The 13,044-nt window shown below is 33.5% G+C and overlaps 1 protein-coding gene and 2 long non-coding RNA genes across 5 annotated transcripts; all 3 read right to left on the reverse strand.

Annotated features, from left to right (window-relative positions):
* Window positions 1-1,688: 1,688 nt before the first annotated feature.
* On the reverse strand, window positions 1,689-6,133 carry LOC148771260 (uncharacterized). Of its 2 annotated transcripts, XM_088817010.1 has the most exons (5): window positions 5,599-6,133; window positions 3,737-3,807; window positions 3,318-3,650; window positions 3,188-3,222; window positions 1,689-2,186 (listed from the first exon to the last, which is right to left on the reverse strand). In XM_088817010.1, exons 2-5 carry the CDS (start codon window positions 3,792-3,794, stop codon window positions 2,163-2,165), a joined length of 450 nt encoding a protein of 149 aa, XP_088673136.1. In that variant the 5' UTR covers window positions 3,795-3,807; window positions 5,599-6,133; the 3' UTR covers window positions 1,689-2,162. The 2 variants fall into 2 exon arrangements, with proteins under 2 accessions (XP_088673136.1, XP_088673135.1); XM_088817009.1 differs by lacking the exon at window positions 3,188-3,222.
* Window positions 6,134-6,273: 140 nt separating this feature from the next.
* On the reverse strand, window positions 6,274-7,763 carry LOC148771261 (uncharacterized). Of its 2 annotated transcripts, none has more exons than XR_016030916.1 (3): window positions 7,572-7,763; window positions 7,019-7,115; window positions 6,274-6,740 (listed from the first exon to the last, which is right to left on the reverse strand). It is a non-coding gene; the product is annotated as an uncharacterized LOC148771261 (long non-coding RNA). The 2 variants fall into 2 exon arrangements; XR_016030915.1 differs by having other exon boundaries at window positions 6,274-6,763; window positions 7,572-7,762.
* A 2,331-nt stretch (window positions 7,764-10,094) lies between these two features.
* On the reverse strand, window positions 10,095-12,000 carry LOC148771262 (uncharacterized). The gene is made up of 2 exons (XR_016030917.1): window positions 11,291-12,000; window positions 10,095-10,299 (listed from the first exon to the last, which is right to left on the reverse strand). It is a non-coding gene; the product is annotated as an uncharacterized LOC148771262 (long non-coding RNA).
* Window positions 12,001-13,044: the final 1,044 nt, after the last annotated feature.

The raw sequence follows: 13,044 nt of genomic DNA on the forward strand, positions 1-13,044 counted from the left end.
ACGCCGTATGCGTCTTGGTTTCTGTTATTGTCAACCTTTCTTGTTTGGTAGAAGGTGGCTAGGATTAACTCAACGATCGGCCATCTTTTGTTATGCATGCTACCGTTATTTTTCGTTTTCACTTTTCAATTTCGTTTATGTTTTTTCTCTTGGTTGAATTTTAGTTTTATTTTTCTCTTCATTATATTGAATTTTAGTCTTATTTTTCTCTTCATTATATTGAATTTTAGTCTTATTTTTCTCTCGATTAAATTTTAGTCTTACATTCCCATCTAATTTATTTACGCGTTTCTATTATGAGAAATTAAAAAAACTTTTTCCAACCATTATAATTACATCTACACACAATATAAATCGATCGATACGTAGTATAAAATAAATAATATAGACGTGACAAAATAAATCAGATACGTATACAACAAACTATATACAAATTAATAATAACAAGTACAAGAATTGCTTGGAAATAATGATATAAAAAAAATAAACAAAAATATTGGAGCAGAGTTCAATAATGAAATAATGTCTTTGGCCTCTTCACTCTGTTCTTCTATTTTTCTTCTCTGTCTGTCTAAATGTATCTATATATGTATGTATATAAGTGCACGCTAATTGTCCAGCTGTGAGTTTTTTTCCAGTGCATTACGGTGCACCAGACCGAAACTTTCCCCCCCAAATAGCTAGTGTGTCTTTTTTCAATTAATTTATATTTTTTGTAAAATAAAATTAATAATGGGCCACAGCTGTTCGGAATTGAGGACTATATTCATTGGATTATTATTCTAGAAGGGCTTGCTAATATTATGGGTGTAAAGCCCATTCATTTAGTTTATTATATTTATTCAAAAAAAACAAATATATATATATATATATATATATATATATATATATATATATATATATATATATATATATATATATATATATATATATATATATATATATATATATTTATTTATTTATTTATTTATATATATTCAATATTGATCGCCACTAACGAGGAAAATGCAATTCATTAAATCGGTTCGTATTTCCATCAGTATTAGTGTTAATATTAGTATTTAAGTGTGCCTCATTTAATTGAATTTTAGGTTAAACAAGCGTCAGCCCACCTAGAACACCGACCTGAGGTCATAGTGTAACACCTTATTGCTTGATCTCAAATCGTCGTGCGACGTAAGAGTGAAAAGACGTTTTTCTCCTTACTAGGATTTCATTTCATATGCCTTTTTAATAGAACCGGATGTTTTCCCAATTGTGTCAATGCCTATTCCCTGAACTAAAAGAAAAATCCGTGAAAAGACACTATAAGGGGTTGGTGTAAGACGAAAACAAACCTCAGAAGATTTTTGATAATTACCGAATAGATCGGGATTCTCTAAACTAAATTCATTTTTCATATGATTAAAATTTTCATCCCAACTTTTGGAATTCTGATTCCGTTTCAGAATTTTTTGTGTTGTAACTGAATCAAACATTGGATTTCAATTTATGATCAAATTTTAAATTTCGACCGATTCCACCGGTTTATTCGAAAACTACATTCAAAAAATCTATATTTAATATATAAAAAAATATGTAGTCTCAATGAATAACATGACAATTTTTGCTAATATATAATATATATAAGATGAATATTTTCTTGACAATTAGAAAATCTAACATGTAGGGATAAAGGATCGAATGCAAAAAAAAAAAAAAAAAAAAAGAAAAAAAAAAGAAAAAACACCTAATTATATATATAAGCCACAACGACCATGAGAATACTAAATTGAATTAGAGTGAATGTAAATACTATTGGGACACCACCAATTCAAGATGATTATCATGATGAGGTGTAATTACTGCAAGTGATGCTTCGTTATCTTGAATACATTCGAAAATGGCGTTGGCTTCGATATGGTCGAATAATAACCTGACCAACATGTTCCGACTCCACGCGCGCACGCAGCTTTGGCACCCACTATGGAGTAAAACCATCACAATAACTTTTTCGACGATAAGAATAAAACAAACCGTAGCCATAACAACTGCAGCGACAGCCATAGGAAGAACCTCCGGTTTTTTAAATTTTTTTACGAGAAAAGTCATAGAGCGAGCGAGAAATATCGACCCGATGAAAACCACAATCCGGATGTCCATATAAATGTAATACTCGTTCATCAACTCTTTCTTTGTATCTGAATCTGCAGTACGTACACATAAAACATCAAATTTATATATACATATTATTGTAGTGTACGTACTGTACTTGGTGCATGCATGTTTGATAGCCTCTTAATGGACATGTATACTTATTCGGTCAGCAATATCCCATTAAGCTTGTTTGGTAAGTATGTCTGAATAAAGCCATCTACTTCTTATTGATTCGGCCTAAAATTAATCACTTATTCGGTAAGAGCTTGCTCTGAATCCACTTGGGACAAATATAACCTTTCTTTTATTTTCTTCACAATGTCTTACGCCAAACTATTAAAGGCAATAAATGGGTGTCAGATGTTTCAAAAAGCCCATTTAACAAAACAATTAATGTAAATCTAATTTTTCGTTAAATTATTATTATAATGAAATATAATACACCCCCAACCCCACACACACACACACACACACACACACATATATATATATATATATATATATATATATATATATATATATATATATATATATATATATATATATATATATATATATATATATATATATATATATATATATATATATATATATATATATATATATATATATATATATATTTCCTTCCACAATTGGTATTGTGGAATTTAATTTGTTTCCTTTTTTTTCTTGTGCAATTTTTGTTAAATCTTTTAAATTATGTTGAAAATTTTATTTATTTATATTTGTCAACATTATAGGATTTGAATTTACAACTTTTATTTATGTGTAAATAAATATAATATATAATTAAAAGTTACATAGTTATTTTTTTTTTTGATCTCTTTTTAATTTAATAATTTATAATTATAGTAAATAAATATATGTTCAATAATTATGAGGGTTTATATAGTAAAATTACATTATTTAGATACAATAACGTTAATGTTATCAAACAAGCTTAAACATTCAGCATTCAGTATTCAGTATTCAGACACTGCTCTTAACGATTCAGCAATATATTCAGCATTCAGTGTTCAATGCTTAATTCAACCAAACAGGCCCTAATGACCACTGAGTTTGCTCTATTTGCTGTTGATGAGGTTTCTGTGTACGAATGAAGAATATATTAAGTAATGGTAAATGGTATATAGCTAGTGATGAGTTATAACTAGTAGATATAGTTAAATTGAATTAATTACCGTGAGACGAGCGATGTCGTCTAGTTTGGAGAATATCGTCGCGATAGACAGTGCCGTATAATAAGCTGACGAGTGTGTTCCGACTCCATGCGCTCAAGATATCAAAACGTCCAATATGTAGCAAATACGTAAAATAAGCTTTTCCGACTCCCTGAATAACACTAATCGCGGCCAACACGGTTCCGAGGGCAAGCACATAAGCATATAGTTTGTTGAATAATATTAGTCCATACACCGAAGTCGAAATAACTAGCATTGAGATCAAAAATTCCCAAAGCATGTTATACAGCATATGCCAATTCTCTTTCATTAACTCCCCTTTAGCTTTTGAATCTGCACCATCAACATAAATCCCTTTCAATAATTAATTATTAATCGTTGTTTAATTTAATTTAATTAATTAGCAATTAACGACTTACCAATCACAAGCGAGGAGGAGATTGGCCTTGTTGTTGTTATTGTAAGGTTTCCCGCCATTGTGTGTGCAGTACTGCGTGTGTTATCAAGAATTGCAGATTTTTGTTAATCTAATTTGGACAAGAAGAAAAATTATTGGATTTTCCTAGAGATTAATGGCAATCATGAACACATACAGCGTAGTATATATATATATATATATATATATATATATATATATATATATACTAGTGATGGAACACCGCGCAAGGCGCGGTGCTTGGTCAATTTTTTCGTAAGTTATAAATTTCTATCTCTCATGGCTCGTAAAGATTTAAAAGGACGAAAATTACTATTTAATAGCAACAAAGACAAAACATAAGATAAAAATCCCGTAATGGATGTGTGAAACTCCTCGGCGGCATTGTTGATGATTTGATGTGGTGCGCCGCCCTCCCCTTTCTCCTCTTGTATTTCAGTTCATGGGTAAAGAGACAACTAAACTCTCGATATGCAAATATTTTTTTAACACATTATGGTTAAAAAGTAGAAAAATCCACACAATGAAGTAGAAAAATCCCCACAATATTAAAAAGTCTACTAAGGCAGTTCAACACCAACACAACACACAACGAAGTAGAAAAATCCACACAATTTTATTGAACAAACAAGTACTCAAGGGCCTTCAACTCAGAAACTATTTCCATCTGAGTTATATATGTAATTATACGATAAAGACACGTTCTTCCATCTGAGTTATCCTTGTCCAACACCCCACACGTCAACCAGAAAAATGAAATGATAAATCACAAAAAATAATAAAAATTAACAGCTGTAACTAAATAGAAACCGATACAAGCATGTGTGGGCATGTCTCAGGAAATATAAAAAAGAATTATACGATGCCAACAATGATCACGAGAATTCTTACCACTACCAAATCAAAGTACAGTCCCAAGAAAAAAAAAAAAAAAAAGCAACAATTTAATCGTTTCATAAGATACTAAGAAGTGTGATTTTTTTTTTTTACCAAGGCATCGACCAATCATTTGGATCTATAGAAAGCATAAAGAAACTACTCACAGATTGAAATATTTACCATCACAAAAGGCTAGGGTTCAATATTCTTTAGCATACGTCAATTTACAACCTGAAATGAGTTTGACTAATCAACAGTAGGTTTCGTTTCAAGACTAAATTCGCGTGGAGTAATTAACCATGATCTCGGTCATTATCGGGTGCGGCTGGTGAAAAGTCCAAAAAGTCCTCTTGGTTGTTTATAAAGTACATTCTAATCGGGGATCTGTGTCTTTCCCGGTAAAGCCGTATCCAATCCAAACTTGACAGATTTAACGACACGAATCGTGCGCACGTTACTCGTGCCACAATATGCTACCTGTCAAAGTCAATACGTACACAAAATCGGCAAGCTGAAGTCGAAAAAATTTCGTCTTTATGATCGAACTCCTTTAACACTTGACCTCATATATTTCACACATCCCTTACACAAAGTTGAAAATCGAAAGGTTCTAATCGGGCGCCACCCCAGCAAGTCTAACTCTAGTGTTCTACAATGCATATCAAAAAACCAATAACTCAGGGATCAATAATATACATTCAGCTCAGGAATATCAGTTCGTCGTAGTATCAGTCTCGTAGCCCCGACTCGACTACACGCAAAGAAAATAAAAAACTTCTTAAATTCGTTCATATGCCATAATCAACATTGCTACACAAAAGCAAGCAATGAACACAAAATCCACCACATGCAACAAAAAGAAAAAAAAAAAAAAAAAAATCCACAGAAGAAACAGCTGAAAACACGCGGATGAATCATACCCTAACAAGAAATTAAAACGGTGTGTGAAGAGAAAATAAAACCTACCCGGTGCAATAACCACACCCGATTCGAAGTTCACATTCTCTGTGTTGTCTTCTTCCTCCTGGTTCTCCGGGGACTCTGCCCCGTAGTCGTTCCGGTCGAGATCATGAAGGCGCCCGAGTTCAAAAGCGGGTCGGGACGTCGGGTCACCAGTGGGTTTCCCGGTGGGGCGTGCCGTCGGGTCTTCAGCTTGGGGAACCGGGTCTTTGGGCTGGGGTTCGGACAATTTTTTGTAGAAATTGAGAGGAAACTGGAGAAAGGGTTACTAAGTGCGAGCGAGCAAAAACGTTTTGGAATAACGATGACAAATATCGGAGAACGGGAAAAATAGGGGAGAGATTTTCCGCGCAGGAGCTTTTGACTTTTGAGAGAAACTGAGGTGAGAAGAAAAAAAATCGAAAAGGAAAAAAAAAGAAGCAGGTGAAGCAGGAAGATTTAAAGTGAGAAAATAAAGGGAAAAGAAAAAATTGAAGGCAGCGGATTGGAAGATGGAAAGCGAACGACGTCGTTTGGTGTATAAACGGGCCAAATGGAAAAGGAAAAGAATTTGGGGGCGAAAGAAGGGGGCGATGTACATATATATATACTTTTATATATATATACTAGGGGAATCACACCGCGTCACACGCGGTACTTAATGCCCAATATAGATCACATTACATGACTCCATATAACAAGTGTAAAGAAAGAAACATTACTGACTAATACAAGTACAATTGCCAATGGCAAAATGATTTATAAAAGAATAAGAAACATATTACTACAAGATAAATTAAAAATTCAGCATTTTAATCTAACTTCTAAAGAGTTCCACCAATATGTTGTCAAAGACATGCACATCAGCAACCAAACTAACTCAGCTACATAGGAACTCAAGCTACATATTTCAGATAGCATTACATATCCAAATATATACATATAACAGATAGTATCAATAAAAAGGGAGTGAAATATACGCATAGGTCATCATGCCCGAGTAAGCACGAAGTGGTCTCTATTAGCATTTCCAAGCATATCAGCAGCAAAAGTCTAACAGAAGGCAAAATGAGCTAATGAAGCAAAAACACATATTTCTATCTAATTGGGTTTTGAGCAGATACAGATCACTGACATACTTGTGAATGTGCTTGAGCTGATTGAAACTTCTGCAAAACCAAGTTTGAAGACCCTTGTAAAAAAAAACCAAAAAAAGTTAACCATATAACAACTGTTTCGAACGTGAATTTTGAGAAATAATTTAGTCAAGGATTCGGAAGCGGATATTTATACATGCAGGTAAAAAAAGAAGAGTAAAACAACACGAAAAAAAAATTAAAATACTCATAGCACCACAAAAAAAAAAATTATTCCATAACAACTGAGATCCAAATACAGGGGTGATACCTAGAAACACCACTACAACCTTTCATTATACGTGTTTTACCTGATTTGGACGGGAGGCAGGAGACATAGTGAGAGGGTTGACGGAGGCGGAAGGAAGAACTCATCAGCCGAACATCCTACCATAAGAGCATACATACCTGCACTCAAAGCGTTTCCATCCATTAATACACAAAAAAAGAATGGACATGAAAAACAAAACATCCGATACTCAAGAAAGAAAAACACAAAATTCTATGACTCAAACTACAAAACACAAATATCTCACCAAAATGAATAGCTAAACAAGATTAATCAAGAAAGAAGTGCAAGAAAAAAATAAGGAACAAAAATTATGAAGATATACACAAATATCACACTAAAATGAATAGCTAAACAAGACTAATGGAAAAAGAAGTGCACGAAACACATAAGATTCGTGCATTGGGATCCATCAAGTGAAATGTTGAAAGACTCCGTTAAATAGTTCATTCTTTTTGTACTATGTGCAGATGTAGCCATTTATGTGACAAGAGCTACGCAATTTCAACAAAATTTCCACCCACACAAACCAAATAATTAATATAAACACAGTAGAAGAAAAACAAATTATTAACCTTGAGATGACACAAACATTGGTGAAAATAAAGTGGAAGACCTGCAATGGGAACAAACACCTAGGAAATCTAAGTACACCCTTTCTCAGAGAAGGCTATCAAAACAAGATAAAGTTTTGTTCATGTATACTCCAAAACAAAATCATGTTTTGTCCACGTATGCTGAAAAATAAATAATAAAAAATAAAATTCAAACACACAAGCAATAGTATTGAAATATAACTCTTCAACTTTCACAAAGAAGATTTAAAGTGAGAAAATAAAGGGAAAAGAAAAAATTGAAGGCAGCGGATTGGAAGATGGAAAGCGAACGACGTCGTTTGGTGTATAAACGGGCCAAATGGAAAAGGAAAAGAATTTGGGGGCGAAAGAAGGGGGCGATGTACATATATATATACTTTTATATATATATATATATATATATATATATATATATATATATATATATATATATATATATATATATATATATATATATATAGGCACATATTTTTCCTTTTGGTACGTATTTAATTTTTCATATTTAATTTTCCAAAAAACAATTCTAATTTATGCATGATAATAATATCAATTCTTACCATATAAAATAGTGAAATATGTGTTGTACCTTTCCAAAAAAAATTAATTGCCATGACATGCATGTATGCTTAAAATTAAGAAACTACGTACCAAATATAATTCACGTAGAATTATTTGTGGTTGTTGGAAATAGAATCTATGCCAAAAAGGAAACAAAAAATCGAAATCAGAATCTACTACTCAAGTTGATGGTTCTCATTCCAAAAATATTGGTCATGCTGCTTAAGATACAAAATAATACCTAAAAATAGATAATCAAAATTGGTCTATATATACACTGAATTACTATCATCAAATATCAAATTAAATACGTACTCGAAATAAAGTAGAAAATATCGAAGAAAAAAGGAGTAAAGATCGAAGAGATGGCGGGAGAGGGAGACGAGCGTCCACATATGGTTGAAGAGAACGAAGAAGCGGGTTGGGAGCGTCCATATATGGTTGAAATGGCGGGTTGGGAGCGTCCACATATGGTTGAAATGGCGAGATGGGAGCGTCCACATATGGTTGAAGAGATGGCGGGAGAGGGAGATGAAGAAGAGCGTCCACAGATGGTTGAAGAGATGGCGGGAGAGGGAGATGAAGAAGCTGGTTGGGAGCGTCCACAGATGGTTGCCGGAGCACAAGTCGGAGGACGAGCCATGTTCTTACTTAGTTTGTTGCAGGTAATTACTTATCAAAAAAAAAAAAAAATCCATCGATATATATTTATATTCAATAATTTTGTAAAATTTTTTTATTTATTATTTATATGAATCATCAGGTGATTGTGGCATGGGTGACAGTGGGTGTGGAGATCTTATTGGTAATGGGAGTAGGTGGGGCAAAGCATCGAACAAGTTTGTTATGGGTGGCGCCGTTCACATCAACTATCTCGGTGTGTTTGGTTTTGTGTCGTTATCGAGTTGACAATAACCCGATGATGACGTGGTTTGGTTATGCTATGACGGTTGGCTTCTCTATGCTGCACATAGGAAGCAGCACGTTCCACTTGCTGAAGGCGCTTAACGGTTGGAAATTGAAGAATTTTTTAATCAACTATCCGCTTATTTACGCCGTATGCGTCTTGGTTTCTGTCATTATCAACCTTTCTTGTTTGGTAGAACGCGGCTAGGATTATTAACTCAACGATCGGCCATCTGCATGTTTTTATGCGTGCTACCGTTATTTTTTCGTTTTCAGTACTTTCCAATTTCGTTTATGTTTTTCTCTTGATTGAATTTTAGTTTCATATTTTTTCTCTTGATTGAATTTTAGTCTTTTATTTTTCTCTTGATTGAATTTTTGTCTTATTTTTCTCTCGATTGAATTTTAGTCTTACATTCCATCTAATTTATTTACGCCTTTCTATGTATTATGAGAAATTAAATAAACTTTTCCCAACCATTATAATTACATCTACACACATATACGTATTTAATAAACTATATAGACATGACAGAAAGACAAGAATTGCGTGAAAATAATGATATAAAAAATTAAACAAAAATAATGGAGTAGAGTTCAAACAATACTAGAGCTGAGATAAAAAAAAAGGTTAGGAGATTTAATTTAAAAAAATACATATATATGCTCATGTAGAAAATGTTAACAAAAATCGATGCAAAATCAATTTACCTGCACAAATATAATTGAATACACCTGGAATTGTGGTGGTTGGAATTGAATAAATAATCAATTTACCTGCACCAAAAATGAAGTGAGATCAAAGCAAAATCTTCAACTTCAGTTCATATTCTGATTCCAAATATTGGTCATACTCATACGTATAAGTTTAAAACATAAAAAAGTAAGCATTAACCATATATATATATATATATATATATATATATATATATATATATATATATATATATATATACTAGGGGGGTGGCAGTTTGCCCATTATGTACGGATAACTTTGAGGGCAATGTAAGTTGGGGCTTGCAAGTTTTTAAACTGCTGTTCATGGTTGGATTATGATTGATCCAAATAATGAGTTAATCATTTTCAGCAAAGCAGAACAAAATAATGTCTCCACATATCTACGATAGAAAATTAAAACCCATAACTAAAACATTGATCAGAGGGCTCAGTTCATATCGAAGAAACACGACCCCAACCGAGTTTGAGCATATCAAACTGCATTACGTGAATACCTCGTCCCAAACTGCATTAAAATTTTCAGATGTAAGTCTATGTTAGCCTAATCAAAACACCTGTTTTGCAATGTAAATAAAATTTATATCAGTACAAAGCATACACAGAAGAACTACCTAAGTGAGCAAACATTGCATGTTGGGAATTTAAATCAATAATAAGAAGCAAATTATTCATAATTTTCAAGAATATTGCGTAACAGTCAAGAAAACGCGACGAAAAAAAACGCAATCTTTTTACGATGACCTCAAGCAATTTCGGATTACTTTCAAGCTAAAAACATTAATGGTATGAACAACCATGATAGAATACTAAATTTGCTTTAAATGCTAATAAGTCAAAAAAACATATTCAAAAGAAAAATAAATTGCTTAAATCCCAATTAAGTCATAAATTATATTCAAAAGAACAACCTCCAGCTGTTGTTCCAGTTAACTGCAATTATATATGAAAAAATATATGTATAGCTCATAAACAACAAAACAAGAAAATAAGCTTGAATTTCAGAGCAAAAAAATGGGTTTTCGAGTTTTGGTTTTCTGATTTCAGGTTTCGGATTTTCGAGGTTTTGCTTTTCGGATTTCGGGTTTTGATTTCGGTTTAGTTTCGGTGAATTTCAGATCCACAAGGCAACTCCTACTAATCGAAAAATTTGACTCTCCAACTAAAATTTGAAGGGCTCTACTCTAAATCACACTATCCTTATTGAAAAAGCAAGCCCAAAAAAAAAAAAAAAAAAAAAAATCACGAACAAGAAAAATCAAATTCTCCGATTTTCACATATGCATGAACAAGTCAAAAATCATATTCAACTCATGATTTTGGTCAAATTCTCTACCCTTTCTAAATCAACAAACAAGAACATAATCACGATTATCAAATCAACACGGCAATTCCCACTTATCGAAAAATCTAATCCTCCAACTAAAAAAAAAAATCATTTATTGGAAAACAAAAAAAAAGAAAAAAAAAAAAAAACAAGCATCTGATTTTTCACATACCCTTGCATGAATGAACTCTTCGATTCTCCCTTCATCGAACTGCCCCGACAATTTAGGCCCGAAAGAGACTTAAAAGTCTGGATTTCGTCTTCCCGATTAAAGAAAAGAAAAGATGGACAGAAAATTATGAATAATTTGCTTCTTATTTTGGAGGAAAGTAGCTGTTAGGGGGAGGGGGGAGGGGGTAGCTGGGAATTCTTGAGATGGTCGACGGAATTTCTGGAAGCGGAGGAGGAGGCGCGGCGGAGCAGGTGGAGGAAAGATGCGGTGGGAAGCGACGCTGGCGGAAGAGGCGGTGGGCGGCGACCAGGGCGGCGGACGAGGCGGCGGCGGGAGTGGAAGTGGGCGGGAGTCAACGATTGCAGGCCTCCCGCTCCCATGGCTGTGAGAATTGGACGGCAGAGGAAATCGAAATGAAAGACGAAAAAGGCTCTGAGAGAAGAAGAGGGGCGGAGCGGTGGTCAGCATTCGCATCGGAAAAGGGAGAGGAGAACACAGCTGTAGAAGCAGGAGGAAAAAGAAAGAAAAAAAGAGAGCCGGGCCCACATATTTGCATTATAGGCTTGTAAAAGAATAAAAAAACATCTGGGCCCACCGAAGATGGCCGATTGCAATCGTGCATAGTAAAATTAAATGGAAAGTAAATTAAGAAAGCCACCTGATTGGTGGAGCTTCACCGAACGGCGTCGTTTTACATGGAAGTTGGCAGAAAGAAAAAGGAAAAAACGGAAATGGAGAGTAAAATAGAGGGCTTCGACGCTTATATATATGTACTATATACTAATTTTTCGTGCATGTGTATTATCTACTTATTTTCCAGAAAAATATACAATAATACTTTTGCATGAAAAATTCAAACTATAGAACAAATATGGCATGCATGGGGAAGGTGCATGTAGTAGACGTAGTCGGTACTAATTAATACGGCATACATAATTAATTACAACACCTATTTTATTCATTTTAATTTGTGTATATATTGTAAGACCAAAACTAGTTGACTATAGTCATATTCAACTATAGTCATATTCGGCGTAGTAAATTTGTGTTGTACATACCTTTCCAAAAAAAATTAATTGCCATGCCATGCACGCATGCTTAAAATTAAGAAACTACGTACCAAATATAATTCACGTAGAACTATTTGTGGTTGTTAGAAATAGAATCTATGCCAAAAAAGAAACAAAAAATCAAAAGGAGAATCTACTATTCAAGTTGATTCAAAAAATATGGTCATGCTACCTAAGATACAAATTAATACCTAAAAATAGATAATCAAAATTGGTCTATATATATGTACTGAATTACTATCATCAAATATCAAATTAAATACGTACTCGAAAAAAAGTAGAAAAGATCGAAAAAAAAGGAGGAGAAAAGATCGAAGAGATGGCGGGAGAGGGAGATGAAGAAGCTGGTTGGGAGCGTCCACAGATGGTTGCCGAAGCACAAGCTGGAGGACGAGCCATCTTCTTACTTAGTTTGCTGCAGGTAATTACTTATCAAAGAAAAAAAAAATATTCCATCAATATATATTTATATTCAATAATTTTGTAAAAATTTTTTATTTATTATTTATATGAATCAGGTGATTGCGGCATGTGTGACAATGGGTGTGGAGATCTTACTGGTAATGGGAGTAGGTGGGCCGAAGCATCGAACGAGTTTGTTGTGGGTGGCGCCGTTTACATCATTTATATCGGTGTGTTTGGTTTTGTGTCGTTATCGAGTTGACAACAACCCGATGATGACGT

Source organism: Erythranthe guttata, chromosome 4 (assembly GCF_056151865.1).
Source record: "Erythranthe guttata isolate IM_541 chromosome 4, IM_541, whole genome shotgun sequence".
In the NCBI taxonomy this organism is placed as follows: Eukaryota; Viridiplantae; Streptophyta; class Magnoliopsida; order Lamiales; family Phrymaceae; genus Erythranthe; species Erythranthe guttata.